The 13,708-nt window shown below is 44.8% G+C and overlaps 1 protein-coding gene across 6 annotated transcripts in view; it reads right to left on the bottom strand.

The window, feature by feature from the left end:
* Positions 1 to 13,708, bottom strand: part of pacsin1b (protein kinase C and casein kinase substrate in neurons 1b) — a 239,756-nt gene that overhangs the window by 25,991 nt on the left and 200,057 nt on the right. For all 6 annotated transcript variants that reach the window (XM_080210232.1, XM_080210233.1, XM_080210230.1 and 3 more), the window contains exon 3: positions 13,227 to 13,383. In XM_080210232.1, coding sequence (XP_080066358.1) covers positions 13,227 to 13,383 — 157 coding nt within the window. The remainder of the gene's footprint in view (positions 1 to 13,226; positions 13,384 to 13,708) is intronic.

Raw genomic sequence — 13,708 nt, 5'->3', positions numbered from 1 at the left:
CAATGCAAAACCATCAATCTGTTCAGCAGCCAAAAACTCAGTGTAGTTCTACTGGGTCATTTTTTTGCGGGTTAGACATCTCTGGACACTTGAAGGAACAAAAACATGTTACCACCAGAAAGCAGGGCCGGAATTTTCCACAAAAAATTCCAAGCGTTGATTTTGCAGGAAAACTGGAGTGATTTTTTTCAGTGGGAGTTCAGGCTAGAACCTCCCACACTTTGTGCAATGCAGAGGGCCCCACATGTATATTATAAATCAGTGGGCAGGGCCTGTTCCTGCCCAGGAGGCTGAAACCAGTGGGATTTTGTTCCTGAGCTGTCAGCCTCACGTTTGCTGGCTAGCCTGGGACCCTTGCAATGCTGCCCCCCCAACCCCCCACCCACCCTCACATTCCCTAAAACCCGATCAAACCACCCACACCCCCATCAATCCTGGATCAGCCCTGGCCACACAGCCCCCAATCTTCAGGCCCCACTCGCCCACACTGCCAATCTCACCACCACTCCTCCCATCACTAGTTTCCCTCCTGACCCCATTGATCCCAATACAGAATGGTAGTGGCACCTGCCCCAGCTCCCCTCCCCCACCCAATTGCCCCTAGACCCAGCCCCCTATCAAGCCCTGCCCCCTTGACTCTGCTCCATGCCCAATGGGCAGTGCCAAGGTGCACAGTGGGCATGGGCATTTTGCCCCTTTGGCAGTGCCACAGGGTACAGGCTGGCACAGCCAGGGTGCCAACCAGCAGGGGGCACTGCTGCACAACTGTCTGGAAGCGGGGTAGGGGGAGAAGAAGAGGAGGCCTGATTGCCCCCTTCACTCCAGTGGGGTCAAATGGGGAGCTACATAAACCCCTCTAGAGTGAAATATTCTTCTGGGAGGAGCTTGGGGGGGAGGTGGAGGCAGGGGAAGAGGAACTATAGAATCCCTACAATGCAGCAGGCGGCCATTCGGCCCACTGAGTCTTCATCAATAACAATCTCACCCAGGGTCTATCCCCACAACCCCACATATTTACCCCGCTAACTCCTCTAACCTGCGCATCGCGGGACACTAAGGGGCAACTTAGCACGGCCAATCAACCTAACCCAGGCATCTTTGGGCTGTGGGAGGAAACCGGAGCACCCGGAGGAAACCCACGCAGACACATGGAGAATGTGCAAACTCCACACAGACAGTGACCCGAGTCCCTGGAGTTGTGAGGCAGCAGTGCTAACCCACTGTGCCGCTCAAAAGGAGAGAGGCGAGTGGCCCGGAAAATTCATCCCAGACCTGCTAATTACATGAAAAATTTATTCAAAGAAGATTAAAATTACTTACCTGCTCTTCCCACCGCTTTCCGACATGAATCTGACAGTATTGGGAATCCAGCATTGGGAGATGTGCACACAACAGGAATGCATGGGCAGATCCCACACATGCCCAACCATGAGATTCTCCCACCCCACTGCACTAGAAAATTAGCACGATGGGGTGGGAGAATCGCCCCTCAGGTGTCTGCTGCAGCACTACATGGTGATGCCATTTGTATCCTAAGTATCTGTGTCACTTCCCTGGCTTTCACCCACCAGGATGCAAGGCTCATGGTGAATAGAGCATTAAATACAGAGAAAATCTCCTCCTGTAACCACAGCAGGAACGTCAACTGGGCATGAGGTGCTTCCTGCTTCTCCACGATGGGGAGAACTTGTGACAGTCCATGTGGCTCTCGCCCATGTTCTTGAAGACAGTTGTAAAAGACCATTCAAATCGCCTGAATAGTGTACAGTGAAGTTTTAAACTCTAGTGAGTAATCCTTGGCAATTGGTGCACAAATATAAAGTAATTGGCAAGAACTGACTCCAATATAAATCATCACTTTTGGGATAGCCACTAGTAGCTCCCAGTGCTCAATATCTTTCAGACTCCTGATTCTGACTTAGAGCAATGAGTGATACGATACAACTGGTGATTAAGGCATGATCATATTTCTGCCTTCTCTTTACCTTACTGAAGCACTTCAGAAATGAAAGGAACTTCACATAAAAAGGTCTTTCCACTTTCAATCAAAGACACAAATTTACCACACAATCCTAAAACACAAAAAACTCCAAACTGCAGGAAGAGGGATATTTATAGCTAACTAGTGAGGTGTGGCCTGAACTTTTAGGGATTTTCATTAATTGATCTCAAGTTACATAAAACCAAGGTGAAATCCTTGATAATACTGTTGCCTCGAGGCCAACTCCTACTCCAGAAATTTGAGCACAGGACAGATGCGTTTGTTCTACAAATGCTATTCTTCTGCTATCATCAAGACCCACTCCAGAGATATAAATATCTAAATTACACACGAGTTCAGTGCAGTACTGAAGGAATGCTGCGCTATTAGAGATACCGGGCAGGATTTTCCGGCCACACATGCCCCAAGACTGAAAAGTCCCACCTGCAGTCAACAGACCGTTGCATGGTCCCCCTCCACCCCGATTCCTGTGGCAGGTGGGACAGGGAAATTCCACCTATCATCATTTTGGCTGAGATGTTAAACATTTTGCCTTAGTTTATGTATAATAAAATCTCATGCCAGCAATGCCACTGAAATAGATTATTTAATTAATTAAGATTTCTGAGACCTTGATGCATACAGATTGTCATGTTGTTCAATATTACATTCGTGACCATTCTTCCAAAGTGATTTTGTTTTAAAGTTTATTTGTCACAAGTCAGGCTTACATTAACACTGCACTGAAGTTATTGTGAAATTCCCCTAGTCGCCACACTCTGTTCGGGTCAATGCACCTAACCAGCACGTCATTCAGACTGTGGGAGGAAACCAGAGCACCCGGAGGAAACCCAAGCAGACACGGGGAGAACGTGCAAACTCCACAGAGACAGTGACCCAAGCCGGGAATTGAACCTGGGTCCCTGGTGCTGTGAAGCAGCAGTGCTAACCACTGTGCCACTATTCACTCCAGATTTAAATTTGCTGTGAAGTACATTGAGAGGCCCTGAAGTCATGAAAGGTGTTCTAAATGTTCCAAGATTTTCCACCTTTCTCTGATAGATTAATTCTAACTGACAGCATTATGATAATGTTACAAGGACAGCTCCTTCTCAATCTACAAAATCCAAAACAGCAAATAAGAAATAAATCCACCATTAGAACTGTTGGAGAAATTCACAGCGGGTTAGAGAAATTTCAAATACTCAGGTGATTTAAATCACTAATAAAACTACCAACACTGAGTGAAATGACCTCAGATCAGACTCGCAGTCTAACAGGGGAACTGTGCACATGAAAATAGTATGAACACAGTAAACGATTTAAATGAATGAGATTTGAACTAATATTTCTGATTCAAACATGTATTTTGGATTTTAAAATGTATTTGTAGCTGTATTTCTGAAGTAATTGTACACTTTAGCCAAAGGCAGGCTGCTGTGAGGCATCACGGGATGAAGACTTAGCAAACAAACCCCATTCTTTGGGACAATAAAAACACAGCATGTGCATAGTTTCATCAGAAAAAGTTACAACCAGTGTGATTCCCAAAGCCACTTTATGAATAGGGCTGTTCAAACTGTCCTGATAAGACAGTTCTTCTCAGAGGTGAGAATGTTAGCTGTCAGGTTCAGCCATTGATACAGTAATTTTGACCTTTGTAGCTAAGGTTGCTAAGCGAGAAGGGGGAGTAGTATCTGGATTCTATGGACAAATGAAATCCCATAATGTCAGAAGGTAGAATGCAACTGGATAAGGTATATGACAAATGTTAACAGTGATTGATTTATACTAATAATAACTGGTTCCTGGTTTCTTCAGCCAGAAGGTAGTGAATCTGTGGAATTCTTTGCCGCAGAAGGTTGTGGAGGCCAGGTTATTGAGTGTCTTTGAGATAGAGATAGATAGATTCCTGATTAATAAGGGGATCAGGGATTATGGGGAAAAGGTAGGGGAATGGGGATGAGAAAAATATCAGCCATGATTGAATGGCGGTGCAGACTTGATGGGCCGAGTGGCCTAATTCTGCTCCTATGTCTTAGGGTCTTATGATCTTACTGGAAAGGTGGGGAAAGTAAAACTTGAGAAATGTATAATTGATGTGCTTGATGCACTGTAACTTCAGGAGTGGTGCTGGAATACTCAGGGCCTTCTCATCAGAGGTGGTGTTGATTGCCCGATGCTTATTCTCCCATCAATTGTTGGTCAAATAACCGGGACCCTGGCTTCATGAGTCTTTGTCTTGGCTGAAGTTTCGGCATTATTTAGTCTCTGAAAAGATCCCGCAACAAGAGGCAGCAGGTTTTATGTTTGAGGGCTAGAATAGCAGCACTGAGGGACAGCACACAGTTCGCAATTTTGTCCCTTATGCATGCAAAGCAATTTAAAAATAAAGACCAGCTGCAATAGAAGAGCACCTTGAAGAAAAAGCTGCAAGTGTGATGAGTTTCAAAACTAATGTTTTTTTAAACTTAATAAAACCCCTGAGTCCAATATAACACAGTCCAGTCAGAACCACGCTATAAATAGGACTTTAAAATATTTTCATTAGGCCTGGATTTCCTGCATCTACTATTTTGCTTTTAAACTTGGGTTTGCAAATTAAACATTGACAGTATTACTGGTACTGTACTTACGCACATGCATGACTGCTAATATGCTTATGTAATAAAAAGGGCTTTTAAAAAGTAACTTTTGAATACCTTTGCAACATAACCAGTTCAAAATACAACAGAGAAGGTGGCGCCGGAGCGAGGCGATGTCTTACAAGTGCCAGTATATTCTAGCTTTTAAAACTCTATTCCAGTTCTTTCCTTCTCCTAGCTATGACTGTGACACTACATTCTTCACTCTCTCCTTTCCTTCTCTACGTACAGTAGGCTTTGCCTGTATAGCATGCAAGAAACAATACTTTTCACTGTATAATAAATCAATCGGAGGCAAAATTCAACACCCAAAAATGGGCGCAGGGATCATGAAATGTGACTGTTGCTTCTGATGCCATGTGCCACATTTGTACAGCCTGTTCATTTACTCAAGCAGTGCTAAACACACTGCTGAATGACTGCATACCTCAATAAACCCAGGTTCCTGCAACTGAAGGTCAGCTTGCATTAGGGGGAGGTACATTCAGACCAGAGCAGGTGCTGGAGCTGTTTACAGAAGAGATTGTGAATGAATTATAACAAAGGGGGTGTAGTCCAAGGTTCTCTGGTGGTGCACTGGAAACCTTAGTGCAGAAGTTAGACAGGAGGGGAGAAAGAGAGGGGTGATCCATCTACAGGGGCCAGGAAACACTCCAGGCAAACTTTGCAAAGGCAATGGAACAAAAATGGGTGGCACAGTGGCAAGCACTGATGCCTCTCAGCGCCAGGGACCCAGGTTCAATTCCGGCCTTGGGTCACTGTCCGTGCAGAGTCTGTACATTCTGTATCTGCATGGGTTTCCTCCGGGTGCTCTCGTTTCCTCCCACAGTCCAAAGATGTGTGGGTTAGGTTAATTGGCTATGCTAAATTGACCCTGGTGTCAGGGAGATTAGCAGGGTAAATGTGTGGGGTTATGGGAATAGGGCCTGAATGGTCTCCTTTTGTACTGTAAGGATTCTATCAAATTAGCCATAGTGGTTAATGTTAAAGTCGAGCCCTGAAAATCTGGATGCTGTGCCTAGAATGGATGGGTTATCTTGAGAGGAGGTGGCCGAGTGGTTAAGGCGATGGGCTCCTAATCCATTGTGCTCTGCACATGTGGATTCAAATCACATCCTTGTCGGTGACACATTTTCATATTGAGGGTGAACCAAGAAGAAGTTAGATAGGTTAGGCTTGTATTCACTGGAGTTCAGAAGAATAATAGGCCACCTGATTTGAAACCTTTAAGATCCTGAGGGGTATTGATAGGCTGGATGTGGAGAGGATGTGGGAGAATCTAGATCCTGTGTTCACTGTTTAAAAATAAGGGGACACTCCTTTAAAACAGATGAGAATAAATACTTTCTTTCAAAGGGTCATGAGTCTTTGAAACAGAGTCTTTGAATGTTTTAAGGTAGAACTAGATAAATTCTTGATGAACAAGGGGGTAAAAGGTTAGGCAGGAATGTAGGGTTGAAGTGATAATCAGATCAGCCATGATCTTACTGAATGGTAGAATAGGCTTGAAGGGCTGAGTGCCTTACACCTGTTCCTAATTTGTATCTTCATACATACTGCCAAAAGTTCAATAACCTCACACAAGTGGTCAAGATCACCAAATGCAACTTTAAATGCCAAAGCTCACCTATGGTACTGGCCTCGCATACAGTTCAATGCAGCACAACTTCAATCATCTCCAAACAACTATTAATTACAACTCAGAACTATTTTATTTGTTCTTTAGTGGAAGCAGATACGATAATGAGTTTTAAGGGGCATCTGGACAAATACATAAATAAGATGTGAATGAAGGAATACAGTCCTCAGAAGACTAGGGGTTTTTAGTTCATTCAGTGCAGACTTGGAGGGCCGAAGGGCTGTTCCTGTGCTGTAATTTTCTTTGTTCTTTGTGTAACCAATATTCATAGCTTCACCTCACCCTCCGGCACACCTCTCACCTGTTTCTCTCACGCTGCCAGTAAATGTCAAGCATATCATCACATCCAAACAGATTGCAGCAAACAATTTTAACAGAAAAATTGGTACACATCAGGAAGGAGCAGAAGGTGACCAATGGGAGAAGGCACAGCTGCATGTCCCACCCTCAACGGAGATAAGAGTGATCAGCACCATTGGAGTAGCTTCAATGTGCGATCCCCATGTACAGATTAGGCATGAGTGGCCTGCAGCCAGGGCAGGGATAGGGACAAGGGTAATGGAACGGCCAACCACTGGAGTGCAAGGTTGCAGACAGGTTCAGCTAGTGTGCATTACAATGGGGTAAGCCACAGGAGGAAGCTCTTGTGTGTCCACACACTGAAATGCTTGGTATTGGCCAGTGTCCATAAGCATACCTCAAAGCAGCCACTTTAGTAACTTTACAGAACTCCAGTAACCAAATGCTTCATTAGTTACAGGGAGTGTGCAGAAATTAGTCAGCATCTAACTCTAATTCAATAATAATCCCTGGGGTTGGGGGTGGGCGGAGGGCTCATTCTTGCTGTTTCAGAAGGGGAAAAAAACCCAGTAAAACGGGGAAAGAACTGTTTCTTCCTTCTGGGGCTGAAGATGGTTGTTGAAAAGGGGGTGGGGGGGTGGTGGGTGGAGGGGGAGGAATTCTCTGGGCCTGCTCACTGCCAACAAGAATCGCGATGGTCTGGAGAATTAGGCATCAAGCACCAAACTATTCACCGTGTGCCAAGTTCACTCCGCTGCCCAGATCAGGCTCATGCCCATAGTGGGTGCCAACCCAACAACGATGCAAAGCTACCAATTGTAATTGTGATGGGTTTGATGGCCCATTCACCCCTTCTTCAGTAAGAAATGCATTGAATTTCTCTGGTTCCAGTAATGACCAGCATGGACCTGGCATACTGGACCCTGAGGGCCCAAGGGAGCACCACCAACCAAGGGGGCTTCCTCTCACCCACCACTCTAACAGGTCACCACCCACCACCCACCCCCCCCACTCCCCCAACACCAAGCAGGCATGAGGGTGGCTCAACCTGTCTCCCCCTTCCACAGATCACCCTACTCATCCCGCCATTCCCTCAGACCCTACCATTCAGCCCCCCCACCTCACAGATCTCCCACTCTCCACCCACTCAGGCCCACCTTCAGGCTGCACATTTTGCCAGTGCCAAAGGTGCAGTGTTCCTTTGCCTGCTGGCACTGACACCCTGGAATGGCACTTTGACCCCTGAGGGTGGTCAGAGGTATCCAGTGGGCATTTGCCCCTCTGCTGATGCAGAGTGAGTGTTCCCCCAAGGGTCCTGGGGGGGACTGGGCTGGGAAAGAAACTACAGCTGTCAATTAGGCTTAGGATCTCTGTAAGTATTATGTTTCAGAACAATGAAGGTACGTGAGATGCATTCAAGCATGAAGGGAAATGAAAATAAAGAAAGACAGATGACTGGAGGCCGAGTAGAAATCCATTAAGCTGTCAATGGAAGCTTATTTCAAAGCATTGTCCTTTGAAATTGACAGGAATCAAACAGGTTTTGAATGCAATAGAGTTTCAAAGTTTTCAGCTTGCTAGGAAGGCTCAAAGTTCAAAACACAGCTGTGTGAATACATTTAGACTAAGTATTCAGCTGTGGAGAATGGAAGCACAGTCAACCCCTGCATCCCCCCCACCATCCCCAAGTGAAACTGACATCTCTGAGAGGACTTCAAAGGGGTCTGCTCTCACCTGCAGCTTCTAACGAGGGGAAAGAGAAATCCTTGCTGCAGAATGGAGTGCTGCGATGATTTAAAATCCTGCCAGGTGATCAGGGGAGGGGGAGGTTAGTGACCTGGCCACTTCAGAATGTTCACAGCTGACAGGCAGGAATGAAGACGTTGATCACAGAGCTGCCTGAAACTACCATGACCCTAGAAGGGGCAGTCTAACCAGCCAGGAAACCCCCATTATGGAGGAGAGTGGCAAGACCAACCACTTGCCTTCACCCCGGGCTTACCCTACCCTCAGGGCCCCTGGGGAATCCTTCCTCTGCAGCCTAGCAGCAGAGGGGCAAATGCCCACCAGACCTACCTCCTTGGACCCCAAGGGTGGTCAAAGTGCCAAGTCAGGGTGTCAGTGCCAGGATGCAGTGCACTATTGGCACTGCCTAGGCACAGGGCCTGGTTTTGGGGGGCCGGGGTGTTGGAGGCTGAATGGAGGTCTGAGTAGAGGGGGTTGGGTCACCCTTACATGTGTGGGGGGGCAGGGGGGGAAGTGATCCATGTCGAGTGGGTGCAGAGGGAATGCCCCTCGTTGGTGAACAATTGGCAGTGCTGCCCTGGTCAGAGGGGGGAGGGTAAGGGGGGGAGTGGGGGTTACCATTTCATTTTTGGGGGAGGGGGAGCTGTCTTCAAGCGCTGAGATCAGGGCCCCCTTTAAAAAAAAAGATTGCCCCGATCTCTGGACAGGGGGGGCTGACCAGTGAATTGCTGGGGATGCGTCCATCAGGTGGGTAAATCCCACCCCTCAGACGCTCCCAGTGCCAGCGGGAAACTCTCCAGTTTTCCCGCTGGTTTGGGCACTTTGTTCCAATTTGAGAGAATCGCGCTGATATGTTCAGCTTTGTGCATTGAAAGGACCTCTTTAGCTGCGACACTGAATTCCGAAACAGCAGCACTGCTGTCTAATCAGTGACACTGGCTGATTGACTTCACAATCTGCCTACTCCCTGCCTACTTCCAGCAGCCGCTCCCTCTGCCTGTCTGCTAACATCCTCATTGAAATGCTGCCTAATGCTACTTGCCACAGACAACACATTGGAGCCAAAACCACACACGTAACATTGAGAAAAACTTCACGAAGGAGCCAAATTTTGGGATTACAAATAAAAATACAAAACACAGGTTTACCCAGTGACATTATGGACAATTGTAATAAGATGCCTGACAGATAGGAGGATCCCTGGTTCGATTCCAGGCCTGTACTGAGTTAGCTAACAGGGGAACATGCTATAATTATGACACTACAATAAATATAATGGGTGCTATAACTGACCCTGCACGTAAGGCTGCATAAAAAAAGAGAGAACAGAGCATCAGTATTCCAATCATGTTATAGAAATAGCATCACTGAGTGCCAGAAATAGCTGCTGTAACCATGCAATGACAGACAGCAGGTGATATCTGGAAATACCAAAGCTTAGGGTTTTAAATATACATTAAAAACGTATCCACTGTTCCACCTCCACGTCAAACCCAAACATAAGTTGCATCTGTGAAAGTTTAATGTATTACAGGAAATTATGAGAAGTAACTTCTACCCTTCAGGGGTTTAATTGTTGTTTTAAGAATATGTTTGTATATAATCCCATATTCTCCCATTCCCCGACAATAATCAAGGACATCACACTTGTCCTAATTGCATGCTCAAATATTTTTTTCCCCAAAATTAAAATCTACAGTAGATAATTATTGTAACCAAATTAGGTGCTCCTGATTTTCATTGTGGTTTCCATAGTAACCCTAACTTTCATAGCCCTTTATCAAGATTTATTCTATCTTGCATTAGTGAATTGTAACATCAAAATAACAGATAAATATGAAAAGTATATGTAGATAATTTCAGTTTGGAAGATTAGTGAAATTAATGGCAAAACATGTCTCTGTTCCTTTTGCAAGAAAGTCTCCATCAGCAAAAAAAAGATACAAAACGATCTGACCCTTAACAAGGATACAAGACACCAGGGTCTGATTAACATAAGAACATAAGAAATAGGAGCAGGAGTAGGCCATCTAGCCCTTCGAGCCTGCCCCGCCATTCAATAAGATCATGGCTGATCTGTCGTGGCTCAGTTCCACTTTCCCGCCCTCTCCCCATAACCCTTAATCCCCTTGCTTATCAAAAACTCATCAACCCACGTCTTAAAAATATTTAGCGAGGCAGCCTCCACCACTTCAACGGGCAGAGAATTCAAGAGATTCACCACCCTTTGAGTGAAGAAGTTCCTCCTCAACTCCGTTCTAAACTGCGCCCCTCCCCCCCCCCTTTATCTTGAGGCTGTGCCCCCTAGTCCTACTGTCCTTTCTGAGCGGGAAGAGTCTCTCCACCTCTATCCTATCCATCCCATTCATCATCTTATATGTCTCAATGAGATCTCCCCTCATTCTTCTAAACTCTAACGAGTACAAGTCTAGTTTATTCAGCCTCTCCTCATAGCTCAACCCCCTCAACTCCGGTATCAGCCTAGTAAACCTCCTCTGCACTCCCTCCAAGGCCAAAATATCCACACCAGTCAACTAAAAAAATGCTTTAACCTGAAAAATCAGAATGGTCACTCTCAAAGACACGAGGATTTCTTACTCAAATATAGTCAGCAGGTTGAAAGGACATCAATGTCAAGGCTACAAATATACTAATTAAAAGCACAGGCAGGTTTCCCAGGTCAACAGGGAAATTGTTTCCTGTGCATTTCCACCGTACTGTGAATTGCAACATGAAAGTTTATATCCTTTGGTGTGTTCTTGTTCAGCATTCCAACTTCTTCCCCTTCACTCTATAACAGGGGTCTCCAAACCACGGCCCGTGGGCCACATCCGGATCGGAGTTTGGAAACCGCTGCTCTATAACACACTCAAAAATAACAGAGTGCTGTGGTGGAGGGACCATCTTTCGGATGAGATACTGAACCAAGGGTTGTCTGCTCCCTCCGTCCGTGACATTGGTATCCTGGCCAATACTTTTCAATATTGCGAAACAGATGATCTAGAGACTTATCACATTGATGTTTGCAGGAATTCGCCATGCACAACTTAGCTCTCACGGTTCTTACATCGCAACAGGGCCACACAAAGTTTTTAACTGAACTTCTGGTGCCCTCGGAGCATCCTGAGATTGTGAAAGGTGCTATCAAAATGCAAATATCTTTCTTTACACAGTATATTAGAGGCTAATTGATGCTTTGCAGCCATTGCATGGCGCTTTAAATAGAATAATTCCTTTACTTTATGAATGGATCTCTTTCCCTTTTAATTCAATCCCATTTTGAGCAAATGATGAATTATTTGTCAACAAATGAATTTTCCTCAGTTGCTTGCATTGAAATGAGTAAAATGCTTTTATTTCCTATCTGATATATTTATAGGAATGTGCAATTATGGAGTGATTTGGCCTGAGTAATGTTGGAGAACCATATTTTTTCAGCCTAATCATATTATGACTCTCCAAGTGTCTTGTTGACACTTCCTTAATTACAGATTCCAGCAGCTTCCTGACCAAGAGAAGGCTGACTCCATGTGGTTGCCTGTTTCCCTTCTCCCTCCTTTCTTGAATAGCAGTTTGTTATTTTCTTGCCACCTTCCAATCCACTGGAACCAGACTCTGAGGAGTTTTTGGCAGATCACAATCAAAGTCAGATAGAGAAGATTCAGATAGATTTATTTCCTTCAGTTTATTGGGGGCAAAGAGACAGGAAAAGGCCATCCCGGAGAAGATATTCTCAGTTGCACCATTAAAAAGCAGTCTAATTGAAAGCTGCCAAGTTGGCTTGTTGTCTGGGAAAGATCCCAAGGTACCCAGTGTGTGTATCCAGACAGCTGCCAGTGAGCTATGCTGTGATCAGCCTGGATATTGATTCAGACACTCCACAGCTCAATGCCAGGCAAGGAGCAAATGCCAGATGTGAAACGAATGTGCCAGCCGTAATCTTAGAAGACTGAAAGTGAAAATTAATTCTAATTTCAGTTCCTCTTAGCTACGGCAAGAAAATTACCCTAGCTACAGAGGAATTATGTCTTGAAAACTAAACTGTAATAGAAAAGAAAATAATCAGGATAAAGGACTCTCATTCAAAGTACCATCCCATATTTACAATAAAAAAAATGCAAAAATTTACTAAATCAATTCCCATTACTGTCCCGGTGAACTTGTTTTTAGGGATTTTCTCCCCTTTGTGATTATTCAGTTTGAAGTATTGTTAATAACGTTAATTAGATTTTGATTTGATTTATTATTGTCACATGTATTAACATAGTGAAAAGTATTGTTTCTTGCGCACTATACAGACAAAACATACCATTCATAGAGGAGGAGAGAGTGCAGAATGTAGTGTTACAGTCATAGCTAGGATGTAGAGAAAGATTAACTTAATGCAAGGTAGGGAAGAAGCTGTCCTGGAGTCGGCTGGTACGTGATCTCAGACCTGTGTATCTTTTTCCCAATGGAAGGTAGAAGAGAGAATGTCTGGGGTGTGTGGGATCCTTAATTATGCTGGCTGCTTTGCTGAGGCCGCGGGAAGTATAGACAGAGTCAATGAATGGGAGGCTGGTTTACGTGATGGATTGGGCTGCATTCACAACCTTTTGAGGTTCCTTGCAGTCTTGGGCAAGTCATTGACCAAGTCATTGTTGCAGAAACTCAACTGAGAACATACATTACTGGCTGGTTATGATCCACAATCTGAAGGGAAAATATTTCATCTGCTTTCTTCTTAAATAACATTAGATTGTAAAGTTACATTTGGTTCAAAAGGGTAGCAGCAGCAAAGCAATTCAGCTTTTGTAATCCAGACATGTACTTATACCCCCACAGTGTTAGTACAACTGAAAATACTTTGCAATCTTTAATTACATTACAATTTAATAACATATAGATGCTGAACTGAGCCCAGTAGTTCACATACCTTTCTCAATGAGTTGCTTCCACCTTTTAGACCAGTCAGTCAGCTGCTGAGAGTAGGATTTCTCTATCTTAGCCCGTTCATTGACACAGTTCATAAGATCATTGCACAACCTGTGTCCATCGTCAATACGCTTCACTGAGCGCTTATAATTCCCCACCTGCAAAGCAAGTGCAGAGTATCATCAGAACCAATAGAATTACAAAAACTTCTCAGCTAATCCTCATCTTCTCCCTGGCTTACATGCATTAATGACGTGGAGTTGCTGGCGTTGAACTGGGGTAGGTGCAGTAAGTAGTCTCACAACACCAAGCTAAAGTCCAACAGGTTTATTTGGTAGCACGAGCTTTCAGAGCTCCTTCATCAGGTGAGTGCTACCAAATAAACCTGCTGGACTTTAAGCTGGTGTTGTGAGACTACTTACATGCATTAAAGAATGGTTAGCACCTTAAAAAATTACCAGTGACCTCCAGGGACAATTGTGT

Source organism: Carcharhinus amblyrhynchos, chromosome 22 (genome assembly GCF_965287045.1).
Source record: "Carcharhinus amblyrhynchos chromosome 22, sCarAmb.v2.hapA, whole genome shotgun sequence".
Classification (NCBI taxonomy): domain Eukaryota; kingdom Metazoa; phylum Chordata; class Chondrichthyes; order Carcharhiniformes; family Carcharhinidae; genus Carcharhinus; species Carcharhinus amblyrhynchos.
The sequence above is the reverse complement of the archived record's forward strand: the minus strand, read 5'-3'. Positions and strand labels throughout refer to the sequence as shown.